We start from the raw sequence: 17,262 nt of genomic DNA, 5'->3' as shown, positions 1-17,262 counted from the left end.
ATTAAAATCCCCACCCAACACCACTGGAAGGTCCTGGTGAAGAAGTCTGGTAAGGGATCGCATAAAGGACCCATCCCAAGTGTTAGGAGCATATATATTACACAAGAGCAAGTCCTGCCTATTAAGTGTCACTTTAGCTACCAGATAACGCCCCTGCGGGTCAGACCATACCTTATGGGTAGTCAAATGCAGACCCTTATGACATAAAATGACTACCCCCGCCTTCCGGTGCAGACCCGAAGACTCCAAGATCTCACCAACCCACCACCGGCAGAGTTTAGCATGTTCCGCAGAAGAGAGGTGGGTCTCCTGCAAAAATGCTATATCCACCTTTTGTCGATTCAATGCACTAAGAATTTTTTGGCGTTTAACAGGAGATGTGATACCATGGACATTCCAGGAAATAAACTTAATTACCATGAGTAGGAAAAGCTAAGATAAAAAGAAAGATAGCTGAATAGACTACCGGGGGAACCGTCCCAGCCAGCGGCTCCTTCCCAGAGCAAAAAGTCACCCATAGTCCAAAAAAAAACACAAACACAGCCAAACACCAATACCCCGGGTCACACAACCACCTCCAGTCACACCCAAACACACCCTTCCAAACATTCCACACATACAAACCCCCCTCCCCAGCCCAACCCCCAACCACCCAGCAGCCCTCCCCCCCCCCAGCAACCTCCCAAACTCCAACCCCCAAATTTTCATGCACAGATCTGGGAGAAACCCAGATACCAATCACGCTGAAAAGCCCTCCCGAGCCCACCCCCCAACTTCCATAGAAACTAAACACAAACCCACGAAGAAGAAGTACTGGAAATTAGCCTAAAGACATATCTCCACAAATAAACAAGAATGCATAATTACTGCGGAGGAACAGGCAGTTATGCGGGGAAACTTTCCCAATATAAGCCGCAAAGAAGACAACATATCAATAAATAAAACAAAATAATTCCCCCATATGTTGAGAGAAAACAAAATGAGAGCTATGTCAAAAGCAGATGGAGGCACCATGGCAGAAAAGCACGCCATCCCCCACGGAGGAACAGCGCCCTATAATCCAATACACAGGCAAACAAGAACAGCAGGAACAAATCCAAAGGGCTGGAGTCCTCGGACATGGGTCAGGCAGAGAAAATGGCAGCAGCTCCCTAATCTCCAGCACCACCGCCCCACCGTCAGTCCATGGCAAAGTCCAAGGCAGCTTGCTAGCAGCAGCAAAACAGCAAGAGAGCCAGCCCAGTACAGTCCAGAAACCAGAAACTAGGAAACAGAGGACGATCAGGGGCTAGGCGCCGCTCCCGCCAGACGTTGCACATAAGCCAAGGCATCAGCCGCAGAGTCAAAAAAGTGAGAGCGACCTTCATGTTGAACTTTGAGGCGTGCAGGATAGAGAAGCGCGAACTGGATACGCCGCTCATGGAGTTGTCGACAAACAGCGGCAAACTCCTTTCTCCGGGCAGCCAATTGAACCGAGAAGTCCTGGAAGCACAAAATCTTCTGATTTTCATAGGTGAGGGGGCCTTTCGCCCGAATAGCCCGCAGGATCTCCACCTTGTGGGCATAATTCAACACCTTGAAGATTACCACCCTCGGACGGGTAGCATCTTGGCGGCGAACTCCCAGACGGTGCGCTCTTTCAATCCGCAGGGGCCCCGCAGTCGAAGGAAGCTGAAGAGACTGCACCAGCCAGGATTCCAAAAAGGAGTGCAGCTGCCCATCCAACACCGACTCGGGAACGCCAACAAGTCGCAAATTGCTGCGCCTGGAGCGATTCTCCAGATCCTCCACCTTAAGTTCCAGCTGGCGAATTTTGGAGTCCGCCGCTGTCTGAGCCTCCCTAGACTGCCCGGCCGAGTCCTCCAAATCAGATACCCTTTGTTGAAAAGAGCCAAACTCCGCTCTAATATGGCTCACAGAAGCATCCAAGCCATCCAGTTTGTCGGAGAGCTTTTGAAACTGAGAGGTAAGGGTGTCCTGTATCGCTGCACGCACCTCCGTTATAACATCCGCCACCCACTCAGATCGTGGAGAAGAGGGAGACACGAGGGCAGGCTCCGCCATCTTGGGATCTGCAGCCCGAGGCTTCTCCCGCTCCTTGCGGGTCACTTTTGCAGCCATAGCGCCCCAAACCGAGTGCAAAACGCTGCCGGGACTTCCCCTCCGAAACCGGAAGTCGGGGAGAGCAGACCGCGCCGATAGCAATGCCGGCCGAGATCGAAAAAAACAAGCGGGCCCGGGAGCTCTTCTCGCGCACGTCGGCTCACCGAGACGGCATCACGTGATCTGTTAGAAGAATTACATCTTAAAAGATGTGGCAGCTCTAGTACCTGGGCCCTCATCTAGCGCTGATGAAATTGTATGCAGAGTGGATTTGTGGTAGCAAATATCTGGTTCGCTTTGGTCATTAATAGCTGTGGGGAGTGCGTGGTGCGGTGGTTAGAGCTACAGCCCCAGCAGCCTGGGGTTGTGGGTTCAAATCCTTCACTGCACCTTGTGACCCTGGGCAAGTCACTTAATCATGTGAAACACACTCTCAAATACAGGCTTGGTGCAAGAAAACAACCAATTCCACAAACACTCACTGCACTAAAAAATGTTTATACCATGTTGTAGTTTAAATTTGTTGAGAGTAACCAGTCTAAGTCAAAATAGTGAGTGGCAACCAGGGACCTGAGGATATCCTTCCAATACAACAAATTTATGGTTACACTTCTCCCTCGTCATTCGCGGGGGATACGGGCAGAGCCAGACCACGAATGGCGAAAAATCGCGATTATCTGGCTCTGACCCACCCCCACCTCCCTGCCACCTTCCCGGCCTTACCTGGTGGTCTAGAGGGCTTTCGGGGCAGGAGCGATCTTCCTATGCTCCTGCCCCGTGCAGATCGCCATGAGGAAATGGCTGTAGGGAGTTCCCGACATAGTCTCGAGAGACTACGGAAACTCCCAGCAGCCATTTCCTCATGGCGATCTGCACGGGGCAGGAGCGTAGGAAGATCGCTCCTTCCCCAAAAGCACTCTAGACCACCAGGTAAGGCCGGGAAAGTGGCAGGGAAGGAAAAAATATGGGTTTTTTTAAAGTTTTGACTGTTTTTTTTTAATTTTCCCCCTCCCCAGAAAAAAATCACGATTATCTGAAACCGCGAATGGGGAGGGGGAAGTGTATATTCATGTTTAAACTACAACATGGTATAAACGTATAAACATTTTTTAGTGTAGCAAGTCACTTATTCCCCCAGTGCCCCAGGTACATTAGATAGAGTGCGAGCCCACCGGGACAAATAGGGAAAAATGCTTTGTAATATGCGGAATATAAATAAATAAACAATTGGCAAATCAGATTAAGTGATTTTCCCATTTCTGGTGACTACTGCTGAAACTTGAAACTAAATTTTGACCGCAAGAGAACAATGCAATTCATGAATTATACTCTTTACTGTGTCACTCTTTTCCTTTTATTTCCACATATAAATGGAATGTGGAATTTTTTTCTTTCAAATCTTTTACTAAGTCAGTAAAACTGCAATTCACAGGATGTGTAACCTCATATGTTGTGGGATTTTTTTTTTTTTTTTTAGCTCTTTGAAAACTGAGGACAATTTAGAAGTGTTAAAGTCCATTCCTAGTGAAAGGTTGATGATAGAGACTGGTAAGTTGCTACTTTGCACTACATGACATTTTGAAGAAAAAAAATCAAAATGAGTCCCCTTAACCATCTTAGTCGTAATACTCGAAAGAGTCCAGAGAAGAGCGACTAAGATGGTTAAGGGGTTGGAGGAGCTGCCGTACAGTGAAAGATTAGAGAAACTGGGCCTCTTCTCCCTTAAACAGAGGAGTTTGAGAGGGGACATGATTGAAACATTCAAGGTACTGAAGGGGATAGACTTAGTAGATAAGGACAGGTTGTTCACCCTCTCCAAGGGAGGGAGAACAAGAGGGCACTCTCTAAAGTTGAAAGGGGATAGATTCCGTACAAATGTAAGGAAGTTCTTCTTCACCCAGAGAGTAGTAAAAAACTGGAACGCTCTCTGGAGGCTGTTATAGGGGAAAACACCCTCCAGGGATTCAAGACAAAGTTAGACAAGTTCCTGCTGAACAAGAATGTGCGCTAGTAGGGCTAGTCTCGGTTAGGGTGCTGGTCTTTGACCAGAGGGCTGCCGCGTGAGCGGACTGCTGGGCATGATGGACCACTGGTCTGACCCAGCAGCGGCAATTCTTATGTTCTTATATGAGAGAAGCCAGACCTGATATTGAGCTGGTAGCTGTGGGGTTCTATGACAGGATTGGAAAGCCCTGACCAACAGCTTATCAAATCATTCCAGGGTTTTTCAACCCTCTCCTAGAGGCATGCCTAGCCATAGGTTTTCAGGGTTACCATATTGAGTACGCAGGAGAGAGATCTGCATATGCTAGATTTCCGGTGTATTCAGATCTGTCTCATACAAGGCTAAAGTGGCTAGGGCTCTTCAGCTTGGAGAAGAGATGGCTCAGAGGTGATATGATAGAGGTCTATAAAATAGTGAGTGGAGTGGAAAGGGTAGATGTGAATTGCTTGTTCACTCTTTCCAAAAATACTAGGCCTAGGGGGCATGCGATGAAGCTACTAAGTAGTAGATTTAAAACCAGATAAAATATTTCTTCACACTACAGGCAATTAAATTCTGGAATTCATTGCCGGAGAATGTGGTGAAATCAGTTAGCATTGTGGGGTTTAAAAAAGGTGTGGATGATTTCCTAAAAGAGCAGTCCATAGGCCATTATTGAGATGACTTGGGGAAATCCACTACTTATTCCTTGGATAAGCAGAATAAAATCTGTTTTACTACTTGGGATCTTGTTGGGGACCTGGGTTGGCCTCTGTTGGAAACAGGATACTGGGCTTGATGAACCTTTGGTCTGTCCCAGAAGAGAATTCTTATGTTCCTAAATGATTTACAGATATCCTGGAAGTCAGATCAGTTAATTGCGCCTTTCAACCAGCTAAACAGCCTTAAATGACCTTAAAAGTGTTTTTAGTGAAATGAGCTAGAAAGCTAGAAAAATCACACTATAATCCAAAAAAGTGGGAAAAGATGTCTATAAAATAATGAATGGAGTGGAATGGAATGGATAGACGTGAACTCACTTGTTTTACTCTTTCCAAAAGGAGAAGGACTAGGGGGCATGCAATACAGTTAGTAACATGCAACACCAGCTTGGTCTCTTCCCACCTCTCTTAAGCATCCCCAGAACACACTACAGCTTTCTCTCTTTCTCCCCAGGGTACACAACACCACCTTCTTCTTTGTTCCTCTCAGCTTCCTTGGGTTATATCCCAACCTGTTTTCGTCAGGACACAAAATACCATTTTGCACAGCCCTGTAGCTCTTTGCTTTCTAACAAGAAAAGAGAAACCCAAAAGGACCACAGTGGATGGAGAGACCAGCAGGATGTTCCTGATACAGGCATTTATTCAGTCAATTCCCAAATGCTTGGTCGGTCAATTAAGATATGCATAAAATCAGGAAGGACCCGACATGGTCTGTGTTTCGGCAAATGCACCTTCATCCCGGGTCCTAATGCTACTATTAGACACAGTGCAGACCCTACAGCTTTGGCTTCATGTTGATTTTGCAACATCCACATTTGCCTAATATTACCATTAGGACCCCTGAAGAAGATGTGTTTGCCGATACACGGACCGTGTCAGGTCATTCCTGATTTTATGTATATCTTAATTCACCAACCAAGCATTTTGGAATTGACTGAATAAACGCCTGCATCAGGAACATCCTGTCCAGTCTCTTTTGTTTGCTGGTCGCTCCTTGCTATCCCTCGGCATAACATGCCATTTTGCATGCTCCCTTGCCCCCAGGCACACAATACCATTTTTCGCTGTTGCACAGCTCTTAGTCAGTCACTCCTTAATGTCTGGCCACATTCTCTCCTGCTGCTTGGAGTTAGACTGCCAATTTGAGCTACACAAGACACTGTATAGCAGGGGTGTCCAACCTGCGGCCCAGTGAAGTATTTTGTGCGGCCCGGTCAAGGGCAATGCAATGTTTTCCTCTGCTGCCCCCGGGTGTTTACCATCTTGCCAGCTCCTTCCTCTGTCTTGCTGCAGTGTTTGCGTGGCCCCAGAAACATTTTATTTGGCCATTGCGGCCCAGGGAAGGTTGGAAACCCCTGCTGTATAGCCTCATGATGCAAATCAGCGGTCTGAGCCCAAGTGCAAGAGGAAGATGCAGCCAACATGCAGTTACTCTTGGCAGGTGATTGATAATTCCAGGCACTGAAAAATAGTAATGTATGCTTGAGAAGGGCCCCCCCGAATTAAACCAACTGTTACCACTGCTACCTATGTAGAATTCTACATGAGGAGGCATTCCACACACTCTAACTCTGCAGTCTCACACAATTCCCCAGCAGTTAACATAACTTTCCAAACCTATAACATCTAATGACTTCTATGCTAGTCTATACCAGTAATTAGCATTTGTTACAAGTAGTGTTTCTACCTTATTTTTCTTTAAAACAATAGATGCTCCCTGGTGTGGAGTGAAAAACACTCATGCTGGGTCCAAACACGTTAAAACCACATTTCTTTCAAAAAAGAAATGGGAAGCAGGGCACTGTTTGAAGGACAGAAATGAACCCTGTCACATAATGTAAGTACATCAGGTTTGTATTCAAGAAATTTTGTGCAGCGAAATGTGAGAAGTACAAGGCAATTAGGTATTATAACTCTCGGTAGTGTTAAAGTAACAATACTGAGGAAACACCTTTTATTCAGACTACCATAGACGTTGTGTCTTATGGACTCAGTCAATATGAATTGGTGCTAATTTTTATTTTTTAATTACAGTCTGCAACACTCAGTAAATTAAGGGGTTCTGTTATTATAGTGTGGTAGGTTTTTTAATTTAAACACGTTTTAATAACAAAATCAAATCAAAAGATTTGATCATGTTATTCCACTTTTTCTTCAATAGTATTGGGTTCCATGCTCTTATAGGGTACTGTTTAAAGTGTTAGTTCTGTATCGCTTGGTAGACTGGTATAATCCTTACGAATGGGTTATATGCCTCACTGCTACCAGCAGGTGGAGACAGAGCACAAACTTGTATATCAGGCTAGAATCCCCCTTCTAATCCAGTCTGCCAAATAGCCAAGCAGAACCTAGGAAAGACTTCAGCTGAAAAACAGTATAACACACTCCGAACAGGAGTGTACAAAACAACAAACATCTGTAAGGAACTGTTGGAACTTGTGTAGAACTTAATCCTGGAATAGAAAATATCCCCACATCTCACCAGCTGAGCCATATCCGCTGTTCTTACTTCTCCCCCGCCCCTAGAAAAATTCTAGAACCCGCATGCGAGCAAAACAGAACCCCTCAATCATCGCACAAAGACAGACAGGGTGGAGGACTATACCAGTCTACAAGCAAACAGAAAGAAAATTAGCAGTTAAGAACCTAATTTCTCGTTCTGCAAAGGGTTTGAGTTTCAGACCACTGGTCTAAAGGATGCTAATAGTGTATGCTGTAATTGGTTTTGAATATACTGAAGCTCCTCAAATTATCCCCCCTTGAAACATTGTTTACATATGCAGACGATATCCTTATCCTCCTCGAAACAGATCAGAGCCTTTCAAACCTCCAAGAGAACATCACTTCATGCATAATGAGACTTCACGCCTGGTCCCTCTCCGTACAGATGAAATTAAACGAAACAAAAACAAAATTACTCTGGCTCGGCCCAAAATTAGCACATTTGCCTACCCTCTTCACACTACCCACAGGCCCTGCTCTGCACGTTGAGTTCTCAAGCAAGGTCCTCGGCATCACTATCAACTCCTCCCTCTCCCTCAACGATCACCTGAACTCCTTGACAAAATCATGCTTTTTCAGCCTCCACATGCTGAGGAAAGTAAGATCCTATTTTCACCAAGATCATTTCACCGTCCTTGTACAATCCATCATCCTATCCAAACTCGATTACTGTAATGCCATTTATTCATGCCTAACAAAAAAAAATCTTTGCAGACTCCAGCTTATCCAGAACACTGCAGCCAAACTGATTTTTGCTAAACGCAAATCTGATCGCGTCTCCCCACTACTTGCCAATCTTCACTGGCTTCCAATGCTCTCCAGAATCCACTTCAAATGCTCCTGCCTAGCTTTCAAGATCATTCACGGCATCCTTCCGCCCCTAATCCCTCTATCCTTCCTCGCCCTGACACCTGCCACCACCAGATCAGCCCACAGACATAAACTATCCTTCCCCTCTCTACACGGTGTATTCCACGCAGGCAAATTGGGAAGATCTCTACTCTCCAAAATCACGGACCTCTGGAACGATCTCACTGTCCCGCTGCGGAACCTGAGCACCCTTCAGCTATTCCGAAAACAACTGAAAACCTGGCTATTCTCTAACATATACCATCTCTTCTCTTGCTTACTCCCCTCTGTTTATATGCTCTTGTAAACTCTCCTTTTTAAGCTTTGTAAACCGTGTCGAGCTTCACTTCCGTGGAGATGATGCGGTATATAAACTTAAGGCTTAGTTTAGTTTAGTTTAGTATTATGCAGAGCTCCTTTATGAACTCTTGAAAAAGCCCTTTTGGGCAAAACGGGTCCCGTCGGGGCATGCTAGAGCTACTGCATTAAAAGGATAAAAAAATATGTGCTGTTTTATTTGTGAAAAGTAACAAAGTACAACAGCAGTAAACTAACAAGCTACATTTTAATTAAGGAAGCAATTAGATAAGCCAAAGCTGGATATTCATGTTTATTGTACTGATATAAATAGCTTTGAAGGCCCTCTCGCCATCCTTTGATTGAACCCTTACATGTGGGTTGTGTTGCCGTTGTGGTGGTTGCCAGTTTGCCCCACTTTATCATCTTCTGCATCCTTTTAGTGATTACTAAGCTATATTTGTACCTTCACCGCTTTTGTGCGGTAGTTTATTTTGGTCAATCACATCAAACATCATGGTGCATCATGCTATACAAATAAAATGTTATGTCCGATGTGGCAGAATTGCTGGGATCCACCTCAGATCATCTTCGAGGCCATGGAAGGAGAGCGTGTAGGGAGGGAATCCAATGACAGCAAGCAGTCCAGGTTTTTCATAAAGAGGAACTTCTGGCTTTTATTGTCCAGGCCTTAGAAGCCCTTGCTATTGCAGACCTGGAGGCTTCAGGTCAGTCTACTGGGAACCTGAAGATGGTGGGCACTAGGCCGCTGCCAAGAGCCTTTCCAGTTCATGAGGCCATTCAGGAACTTATTTCAGCACAGTGGTCCTCTCCTAACTCTGCTTTAAAGATGGTCTTTATCCTCTTTTCGGGGTCCGCATTTGCTTGCAGATGTTATCTTTGGAGGAAATCTGTCAAGCAGCCACATGGTCCTTGCACAATTTTTCCAAGTAGTATACGTTGGACGTGGCAGCGAGGTGCATCTGTTCTCTTGGGTGTGGTGTCTTCCCGCCCTACTTGAGAATTGCTTTGCTACATACCATCTATTTGAATTCATCTGCTGTTGAAGACAGGGAAAGTAAAATTAGGTCTTTACCTGGTAATTTTCTTTTCCTTAGGCACAGCAGAGAAATCCAGGGCCTGCCCTGTTTGCTTTATGTTTTGTTCTCCAGAGCAAGTTTCGCACAAGTTACTTCAAGCTAAACTGATGTTCTCATTGTTGCCGAGAGGTGATGGTTTGGAAAGAGGGAATTGGTTTGATGTTGATAGTTCACAGAGTATGGTTTCTTCTGCTTTGTTATGAGTTGTAATGAAAAGTCAGGGAGTGTATGTGGTAGATAGACACAGCTGTCTGGATCCATCTATTGTGCCTAAGGGAAAGAAAATTACCAGGTAAGACTTAATTTTACCTTATTTATTAATCTAGCATTGCCATTCTTCCTCTCATCTTAACCTTACCCAACATTATAGCTTTCTCTTCACCTGTGTCCAAAGTATGTAAGGACACTATTACTACTTATACAAAACACTACCCTATCAAAAAAAACAAAACCTTGTTCTTGTATAGACGGTTGTATATTCAGACAATTAACTAGAAAAGTGGCAGGTAATAGTAATTCTTGTTTTATGAAAGTTTTTTGTTTTTATTTTTTTTTTCAGTCAAGTACTGGAGATTATGGCAGAAGTAAGACAAGAAGATCCACTTGAACTAGCCAACACACTCTACAACAATACTATTAAAGTCTTCTTTCTGGATCTGTAAAATTATGGACTCTTCTCGGTTTCTATGTACCTGTACACAGTATGTAGAAATTACTGTACAATAAATAAAGGCTTCTCCTGATTGTAATAGCCTTAAAGTTATTTTTTAGGCAGTTAATGCAGAGAGGTTCCCAAACTTTCTCTGTTCATGGTGCTCCTAGACCACATTTCCTCTCAGGAATTCCCAGGGTGCCACAGTACATAGTTTGGAAACCACTGCACTAGGCCACTCTATTCAAAGCATTTACAAGCTGCTGTTTACCACTGTATTTATCATGGTAGGGGGGAAGACTAGAATCCATTAAAATAGTTTTAATCTCATAAATGAAATTGTAAACAAAAATAAATGCAGATCCAGATTTTGGATGGTCTGTGGGTTGCTAGATGCTGCTTGATGTGGAGTTCTTGTATTCTGCTATGGCTGGGAAGGTCCTGGAAGCTATGGGGACACTGGCTACCAGATGTAGAAGAGGTAGAGCAGTGATACTCATGGTCCCAGTAGTGCTCGGGGAAGGCTTGGGTGTACCCAAGGTAGAAAATAGGCCAGTAGGATGCACAGCCACTATGCTCATGAGTTGCCTTGAACCTGTTTAAGCATAGCATGACTCAAATACCAGATTAGATTCCTGCTGATGCAGGCCAAACCCAGAATTTGCGAGTGTACGCTTACAGCCAGCCAGGCCCACCAGAGACCAGTTAAGAGCTGGCTCAGGTCTAGGTCACCAAAGGGGAGTAATAGCTAGCTTGGTCATGTGTGAGAACTTGGGAGGGTGCCTTAACATACTGGGCTGAGTTCACTGTGGCACCCCTGGCTACTTACAAATCTCTAAAATTAGTCTGTAAAGCAGCTTAGGAAGGGGACCTTTTTACAAAAGCTTAGCACATACTAATGGACATTAACATGAATCTCTAGCATATAGGTATAAAATAGGACATGCAGCATTTAGCACCAGCTAAGCTTTAGTAAATGGGCCCAAAGACAGCAGCTCATATGCTGACTTTTACTCTGCTGTCACTTTTCACTTCAGTCCCAGTATTTACCTTTACCAAGTCAGTCTGATCCAGTTACCAGCTATAACACTTAATAGTAACACATTCATAACATTTAACTTCTTAGGTAAATTTTATATATTTAAATATTTAACATTATATACTAATATTCAGTGCAAGGCTACTACTTTACAGAATTCTCATTCTAAGCACTTTTTATATTTCAGTGCTCACAGGTAACAGCAAATCATTTGTTAAGCTAGTGTTTCCCCAACCGCAATCTATGAGTTCTGTGAACAGTCCTAGTTTTCATAATACTGTACCCCCAAATGAATATTGATGATCTGCATTTGAGAAAAAAACAAAGCTAATTTCCATAGTGTAGACACCCTGAAAACAAAACCTGTTAAAAATATTTGAGGATTGGATTTTGGGGCAACGTGTTGTAAAGATTTCTCAGATACAAAGCTGCTGTTTAGCTTTCAATTCTAATGAACAATCTTCAGTTCCTATCTAATACTGAATAGCCAACTTCACAGGAAGTGCCCAATGCGCTGCTCTTTCATTTTTATTAAAGTACAATAACGCTTCAAGAATCGCGATTCATGGAGACAGCAGACTAGGATGAGAGGTAAATTTATATCATTCATACAGTCATGTAGCAACAGGAAGGAAAAATTATGTTCTTACCTGTTAATTTTCTTTCTTCTAGACGCAGCAGATGAATCTAGAGACTAGTGGGATAGCACACATTTACCAGCAGGTGGAGATAGAGAACTGATTAACAGGTGGTCCTATTGGTTGGCACGCTCCCTGTATCTTCAGTATTGCTCCTTACCCAAGCAGTCGGAACCAGAAATATGGTTAACATGTAAAAAACTTATTTCCCAAAATAAATTGTAAAGGTAATAAGAGAGAGATCAACTACCAACTATAACAAAACTGCTGAAACACGTGAAACAAACAGAGATCCAATAGCCAGAAAGGGTGGAGCTCTGGATTCATCTGCTGCGTGTAGAGGAAAGAAAATTAACAGGTAATAACATAATTTTTCCTTCCTCAGCAACAGCAGCCGATTAATCCAGACACTAGTGGGATGTAGCAAAGCAATCCTCAATCAGGGTGGGAAGCTAACGCCTCCTCTGCAATAACTGAAGCACCAAAAGCAGCCTCCGCACACACCGCCACATCCAACTGGTAATGCTTAGAAAAAGTATTCTTAGAAGACCAAGTAGCCGCACGACAAATCTCCAAAGAAAAACCTCTGGACTCTGCCTAAGAAGTAGCCATCGCTCTAGTGGAATGAGCATGAAGCTTGTCCGGCAACCGCTTACCTGACATCAAGTATGCGGAAGCAATGGTTTCCTTGACCCATCGAGAAATGGAAGCTTTGGACGCAGCCATACCTTTGTTGCAGCCCGTAACTAATACAAAGAGATGATCTGAACGCCGAAAGTCTTTAGTAATTTGGAGATAATGTAGAAGTATCCTATGCACATCCAGGAACCGCAGTGAAGAGAATTTCACCCCCCAGTCCTCCTTCTGGAAGGCGGAAGGAAGAGAGACTGATTAACATGAAAGGTCGATACCACTTTAGGAAGAAACGATGGAACAGTCCTCACAGACACACACCGGAATCTGAAATGCGCAAAAAAGGATCTCTACAAGATGACACCTGCAACTCAGACACCCACCTGGCCGAAGCCATTGCGACAAGAAAAACCACTTTCAACGTCACATCCTTCAAAGTCGCTTTTGACAAAGGCTCAAAGGGGGAGGCTTTTGTAAATACGAACCACTTTTAAGAAGCGATCCACTTTCCTGATGTTATATCCTCCCACTCTCTTCCTCTCCTTTTAATTTGGGGTTTTTTTCAACAATGTAATTATTAACTTTCCCTTCCCCCTTTATCCCCAAGCTCACGTTCGTACCTGTAATTTGTCAATTTAATGTTCACACTTCCCCTCCCCTCATAATAATTTAATTTAAATTTTTTATTGTTTTTAACATTGTAAACTGGCCAGGTGTTCTTTGATGGTTGGTATATTAAAATTAAGAAACTTGAACCCCCCCCCCCCCCCCCCCCAAGGACTACTTTAAGACTCCACTCTGGACAGATCTTTTTAATGGGAGGATGAATATATTGCACCCCTTGTAGAATTCAAACCACATCAGGCTGTGACGCAAGGGAAGAACGAGCCACATGGCCTCTGTAACAAGCAATAGCGGCCACTTGAACTTTAAGAGAATTAAAGGTCAATGCCTTGGTAACTCCATCTTGAATAAAGGAAAGAATGGGAGAGATAGAAGCCTGGAAGGGCAACAGACCCTGAGCAGCACACCAAGAATCGAAAACCCTCCAGACTCTAGCATACGAGGCAGAGGTAGATCTCTTTTTTGCTTGAAGAAGAGTGGAAATAACAGGTTCAGAATAACCCCTATGTCTCAGCCGTGACCTTCCAAGAGACAGGCTGTAAAACCAAAGCAGTCCAGGGCTCCATTTGGACATTTGGGGCTAGACCCATTTTAACAATGAATAAGGGGCAAAATGTGCTCAAACTTACCAGATGACCCCTCCCACCTTACATACCTGGCTGTTTGACAGCTTCAGACATTCTGGGCAGTCCTATTAGAGCAGCAAGGAGGTTTCTGGAGTAGCCTGGTGTTCAGTGCAGTGGACTGCAGAGAAGGTGACCCAGGCCCATCTCCCACACTAGCTACCATACTTGTGGTGGAGCCAATCCAACAAAACCCACAAGACCATTATATAGGTGTCACCTGCCGGCATAATATTTATTGTTGTCATGTGTAGTTGGGTCCAATAGGTTTTGAAGGGCTCACCACACACTATAAGGAGGTTATGGTGAGATGTGTACCTGTGACCTTTTATGTTACGTTCACTGCTTTGCTGGGATGTCTGTGTGGCGTTTTTCTTTTGGACGTATTTTAAAAAATATATATATATGGGTCAAAAAGATAAGCATTAAATGAATGCTACGTACAATACAGTCGCCAGACCAGACCCAATCATACCACCAAATCTGTTTTACTACTTGGGATCTAGCAAGGGACTTGGGTTGGTCACTGTTGGAAAAAGGATACTGGGCTTGATGGACATTCGGTCTGTCCCAGTATGGCAATTCTTATATTCTTAAGTTGGATCTGAGTGATATCAATTGGCCTATCCAATATTCTATATCAAATGTCCAGTGTCACCAAATTTTCTGCTGAATAATGCATTCATCAAATTCTCTTATCAACCAGCAAATTCATCAAGTTGGCATACTGAATCAAAAATACAATTATGGCCGCCACTTGTCTGATCAACCCCTGATGTATAGTTTTTTCCAACACTTTCTACTTAAGACATTCACTCTTCATTAGATATAAAAATATTATAGCCCAAGTCCCAAGAAGTTTTACATTCATTATATTTGATAAATTCTTGAGATCTCTTCAGAATATTGCATATATCTCCCAGACCTCAGCGACACAACTCACTGCTCAGACCATCTCACAGCAGTCTAGCTTCGTGTGTCAGATCGTCATCAGTCCATTTAACCTGGCATATTAAACATTTAGTCTTGCCTTTGATTATCTTACTTGGTGTTTATAAATAACTAGTGTTTAAGCCCGTTACATTAATAGGTGCTAGAATAGATGTGTAGACTTAGGCCTTTCTGTATGTCTTTCTCCCTGCCCCCTTTCTTTCTGTCTCTCTCCCTGGCCACTGTCTGTCTGTGTCTTTCTTTCTTTCTGTCTCTCTCCCTGGCCCCCTGTCTTTCTGTGTGTCTGTCTCTCTCCCCTTAATAACTTTTCATACTGCCCTCCTTCCCCCCATCTCAAATTACAAAAACACTTTATTATGCCACTCGGTCACTCTGGTGCTACCTGAGTGCTCTGATGCAGGTAAGCAGAATTGTTGCCTGCGGGGCCTATAAAGTTTCAGTGGCTTTCCTCACCATGTCGTACACATTGAGGATCACAGGCTGGTTGGCCATCCTTCTTCCCCATGGCTCCTTGGTTCAGTGCACGGTCCTCCTCATCGGCGGATACCTTTAGTGTTAGATGGAGTGAGGGCGGGAGGGGGAAGTCGCTGCCGTAGTGTTCACCACTTCAAACTCCGTGCCTCCGCCTGCACAGAAGAAGCCAGAAAACCGCCACACGCAAAAGGCCACAGGCTCCTTCTACTGCACATGCGGAGACACGGAGCTTTGGAACATAGACGCAGGGATCAGGGAATTTGAAGTGCGCATGCGCACTAAGAGTTTTATTATGATAGATTGTTGCTTTAAAGATTAATCCACATTAGTAAAGTGAGCAAATTCAATATTAATTTAAACTTATCTTTTTAAACTGTTTAGGCTGTGGTATGGGGAATCTGGATCCAACATGTTTCACCAAGCCGTCAAGAATCCTCCCAGAACCATCCTCTGCCATCTAGGCGCACAGAATTTGAGATGGTTTGAGCAGTGAGTTGTGTCACTAAGATCTGGGAGATATATGCAATATTCTGAAGAGATCTAAAGAATTTATTGAATATAACGAATGTGAAACTTCTTGGGACTTGGGATATAATATTTTGACACCACTTAGCTGAAACACATTGAACTTCAAGCAGTGTGGAAACAGTGTGAAGCATTAGCAAAGTTCATTGTGTTTCAGATAAGTGGTGATACAACAAAAATAGAAATAAATGGTTGTTCTGTTGGATAAATATATATATAACTAGTATTTTAGCCCGTTACATTAACGGGTGCTAGAGCAGATGTCTATTTTGGGGTTTGTTTTTTTCTTTGTCTCTTTCTCCTTGGACGCTATCTGGCTGTCTGTCTGTCATTCTTTCTGTCTGTGTCTCTCCCTGGCCCCCTGTCTATCTTTCTTTCTGTCTCTGTTTCCCTGGCCCCCTGTATTTCTCTGTTGTGCCATGCCTGCCTGTCTCTCAGTAGCCCCCTTCCTATGTCCTTAGTACCCCAGTTCTTCCTTCCCATGTCCTTAGTACCCCTTCCTACGTCCTTAGTGCCCCCAGTGCCTCCTTCCCGTGTCCTTAGTGCCCCCAGTGCCTCTGTCCCGTGTCAGTCCCCCAGTGCCCCTTCCTATGTCCTTAGTGCCCCCCAGTGCCTCCTTCCTATGTCCCTCTCACTGCCTTCCAGACTTTGACCCAACCCCAGCCCTGAAGCCAGCCTGCCTCCCTCCCATCCCCGTGTAGTAGACCCAATGAGCAGCATCTTTAAATTTCTACCCCCCTTCCATTCCCCCTGTACAGTAGAACCCGGTATTTTTATTTCCCTCCCTCCCATCCCCCCCCTGTGCAGTAGAACCGGTGATCAGCCTGTTTCCATCTCCCCCCCTCCCCGTGCAGCCAACTCTATTGACCCTCCCATCCGCCCCTCCCACAGCGAGATGACCTACAAACCAGGGTATCCCGGCCCAAACCCTGCTTACCTTCCTCGGCGTTTCGTTTCAGTTTTGGCTCCGGGTACGTTTTACATTGCGGCTGTGTTAAACCACCCCCTCCCACCCCCCAGTCTCTCTCTCGCCACGTCCTTCCACTCAGATCGGGGGCTCTGTCTCTGCCCGCGTTGGGGGGGAGAGGAGGCGTTTCTTACCTCATCTACGTCTCCTCTTGAGAGCTGGGGGGGGAGGGGGACCTGAGGATCAGCGCTATCTCCAACCCGCCTGCAGCCACGGCGGCCGACATCTGCCTCGGGGGATTCTCACACATGCGCACTCCTACCTGCGGTGCCCTATAGCACACGGAAAACGGGAGCACGCAGGTGGGAATGAGCATGCGCGCTTAGAGCTTTATTATATTAGATAAGAACTATTAAACAATCAAACAGGACTGTGGACTATAGATTAAGATCATATAGTAATTAAATTCAAATTCACACTGTAGATTTTATATGTGGGGACAAGCCTCAGATAACGGAGCAAATCTTCCCTTGTTTGGGATTTCTTCAAGAAAGAGAAACCATCTTTTCTTGCATCCTTTTAACATCATAGGCTTAAAGCCCACCTCCTTACCAAATAATTTTTATTGCTAAATTA

At 44.4% G+C, this 17,262-nt stretch overlaps 1 protein-coding gene across 2 annotated transcripts in view; it reads left to right on the top strand.

Moving 5' to 3' along the window:
* LOC117355587 (putative deoxyribonuclease TATDN1) overlaps positions 1 to 10,309 on the top strand; it is a 66,847-nt gene extending 56,538 nt beyond the window's left edge. Inside the window, exons 10-13 of one of the 2 annotated variants that reach the window (XM_033934354.1) lie at positions 3,581 to 3,651; positions 6,523 to 6,649; positions 7,339 to 7,450; positions 10,120 to 10,250. In XM_033934354.1, the coding sequence (XP_033790245.1) occupies positions 3,581 to 3,651; positions 6,523 to 6,649; positions 7,339 to 7,447 (307 nt within the window). In that variant the 3' untranslated portion in view covers positions 7,448 to 7,450; positions 10,120 to 10,250. Of the gene's footprint in view, positions 1 to 3,580; positions 3,652 to 6,522; positions 6,650 to 7,338; positions 7,451 to 10,119 lie in introns of both variants that reach the window. The other variant, XM_033934355.1, reaches the window with a different exon arrangement.
* The last annotated feature ends 6,953 nt before the right edge of the window (positions 10,310 to 17,262 follow it).

Source organism: Geotrypetes seraphini, chromosome 2 (assembly GCF_902459505.1).
Source record: "Geotrypetes seraphini chromosome 2, aGeoSer1.1, whole genome shotgun sequence".
Lineage (NCBI taxonomy): Eukaryota > Metazoa > Chordata > Amphibia > Gymnophiona > Dermophiidae > Geotrypetes > Geotrypetes seraphini.
Note: the sequence above shows the minus strand (reverse complement) of the source record. Positions and strands in the feature narration are given on the sequence as shown.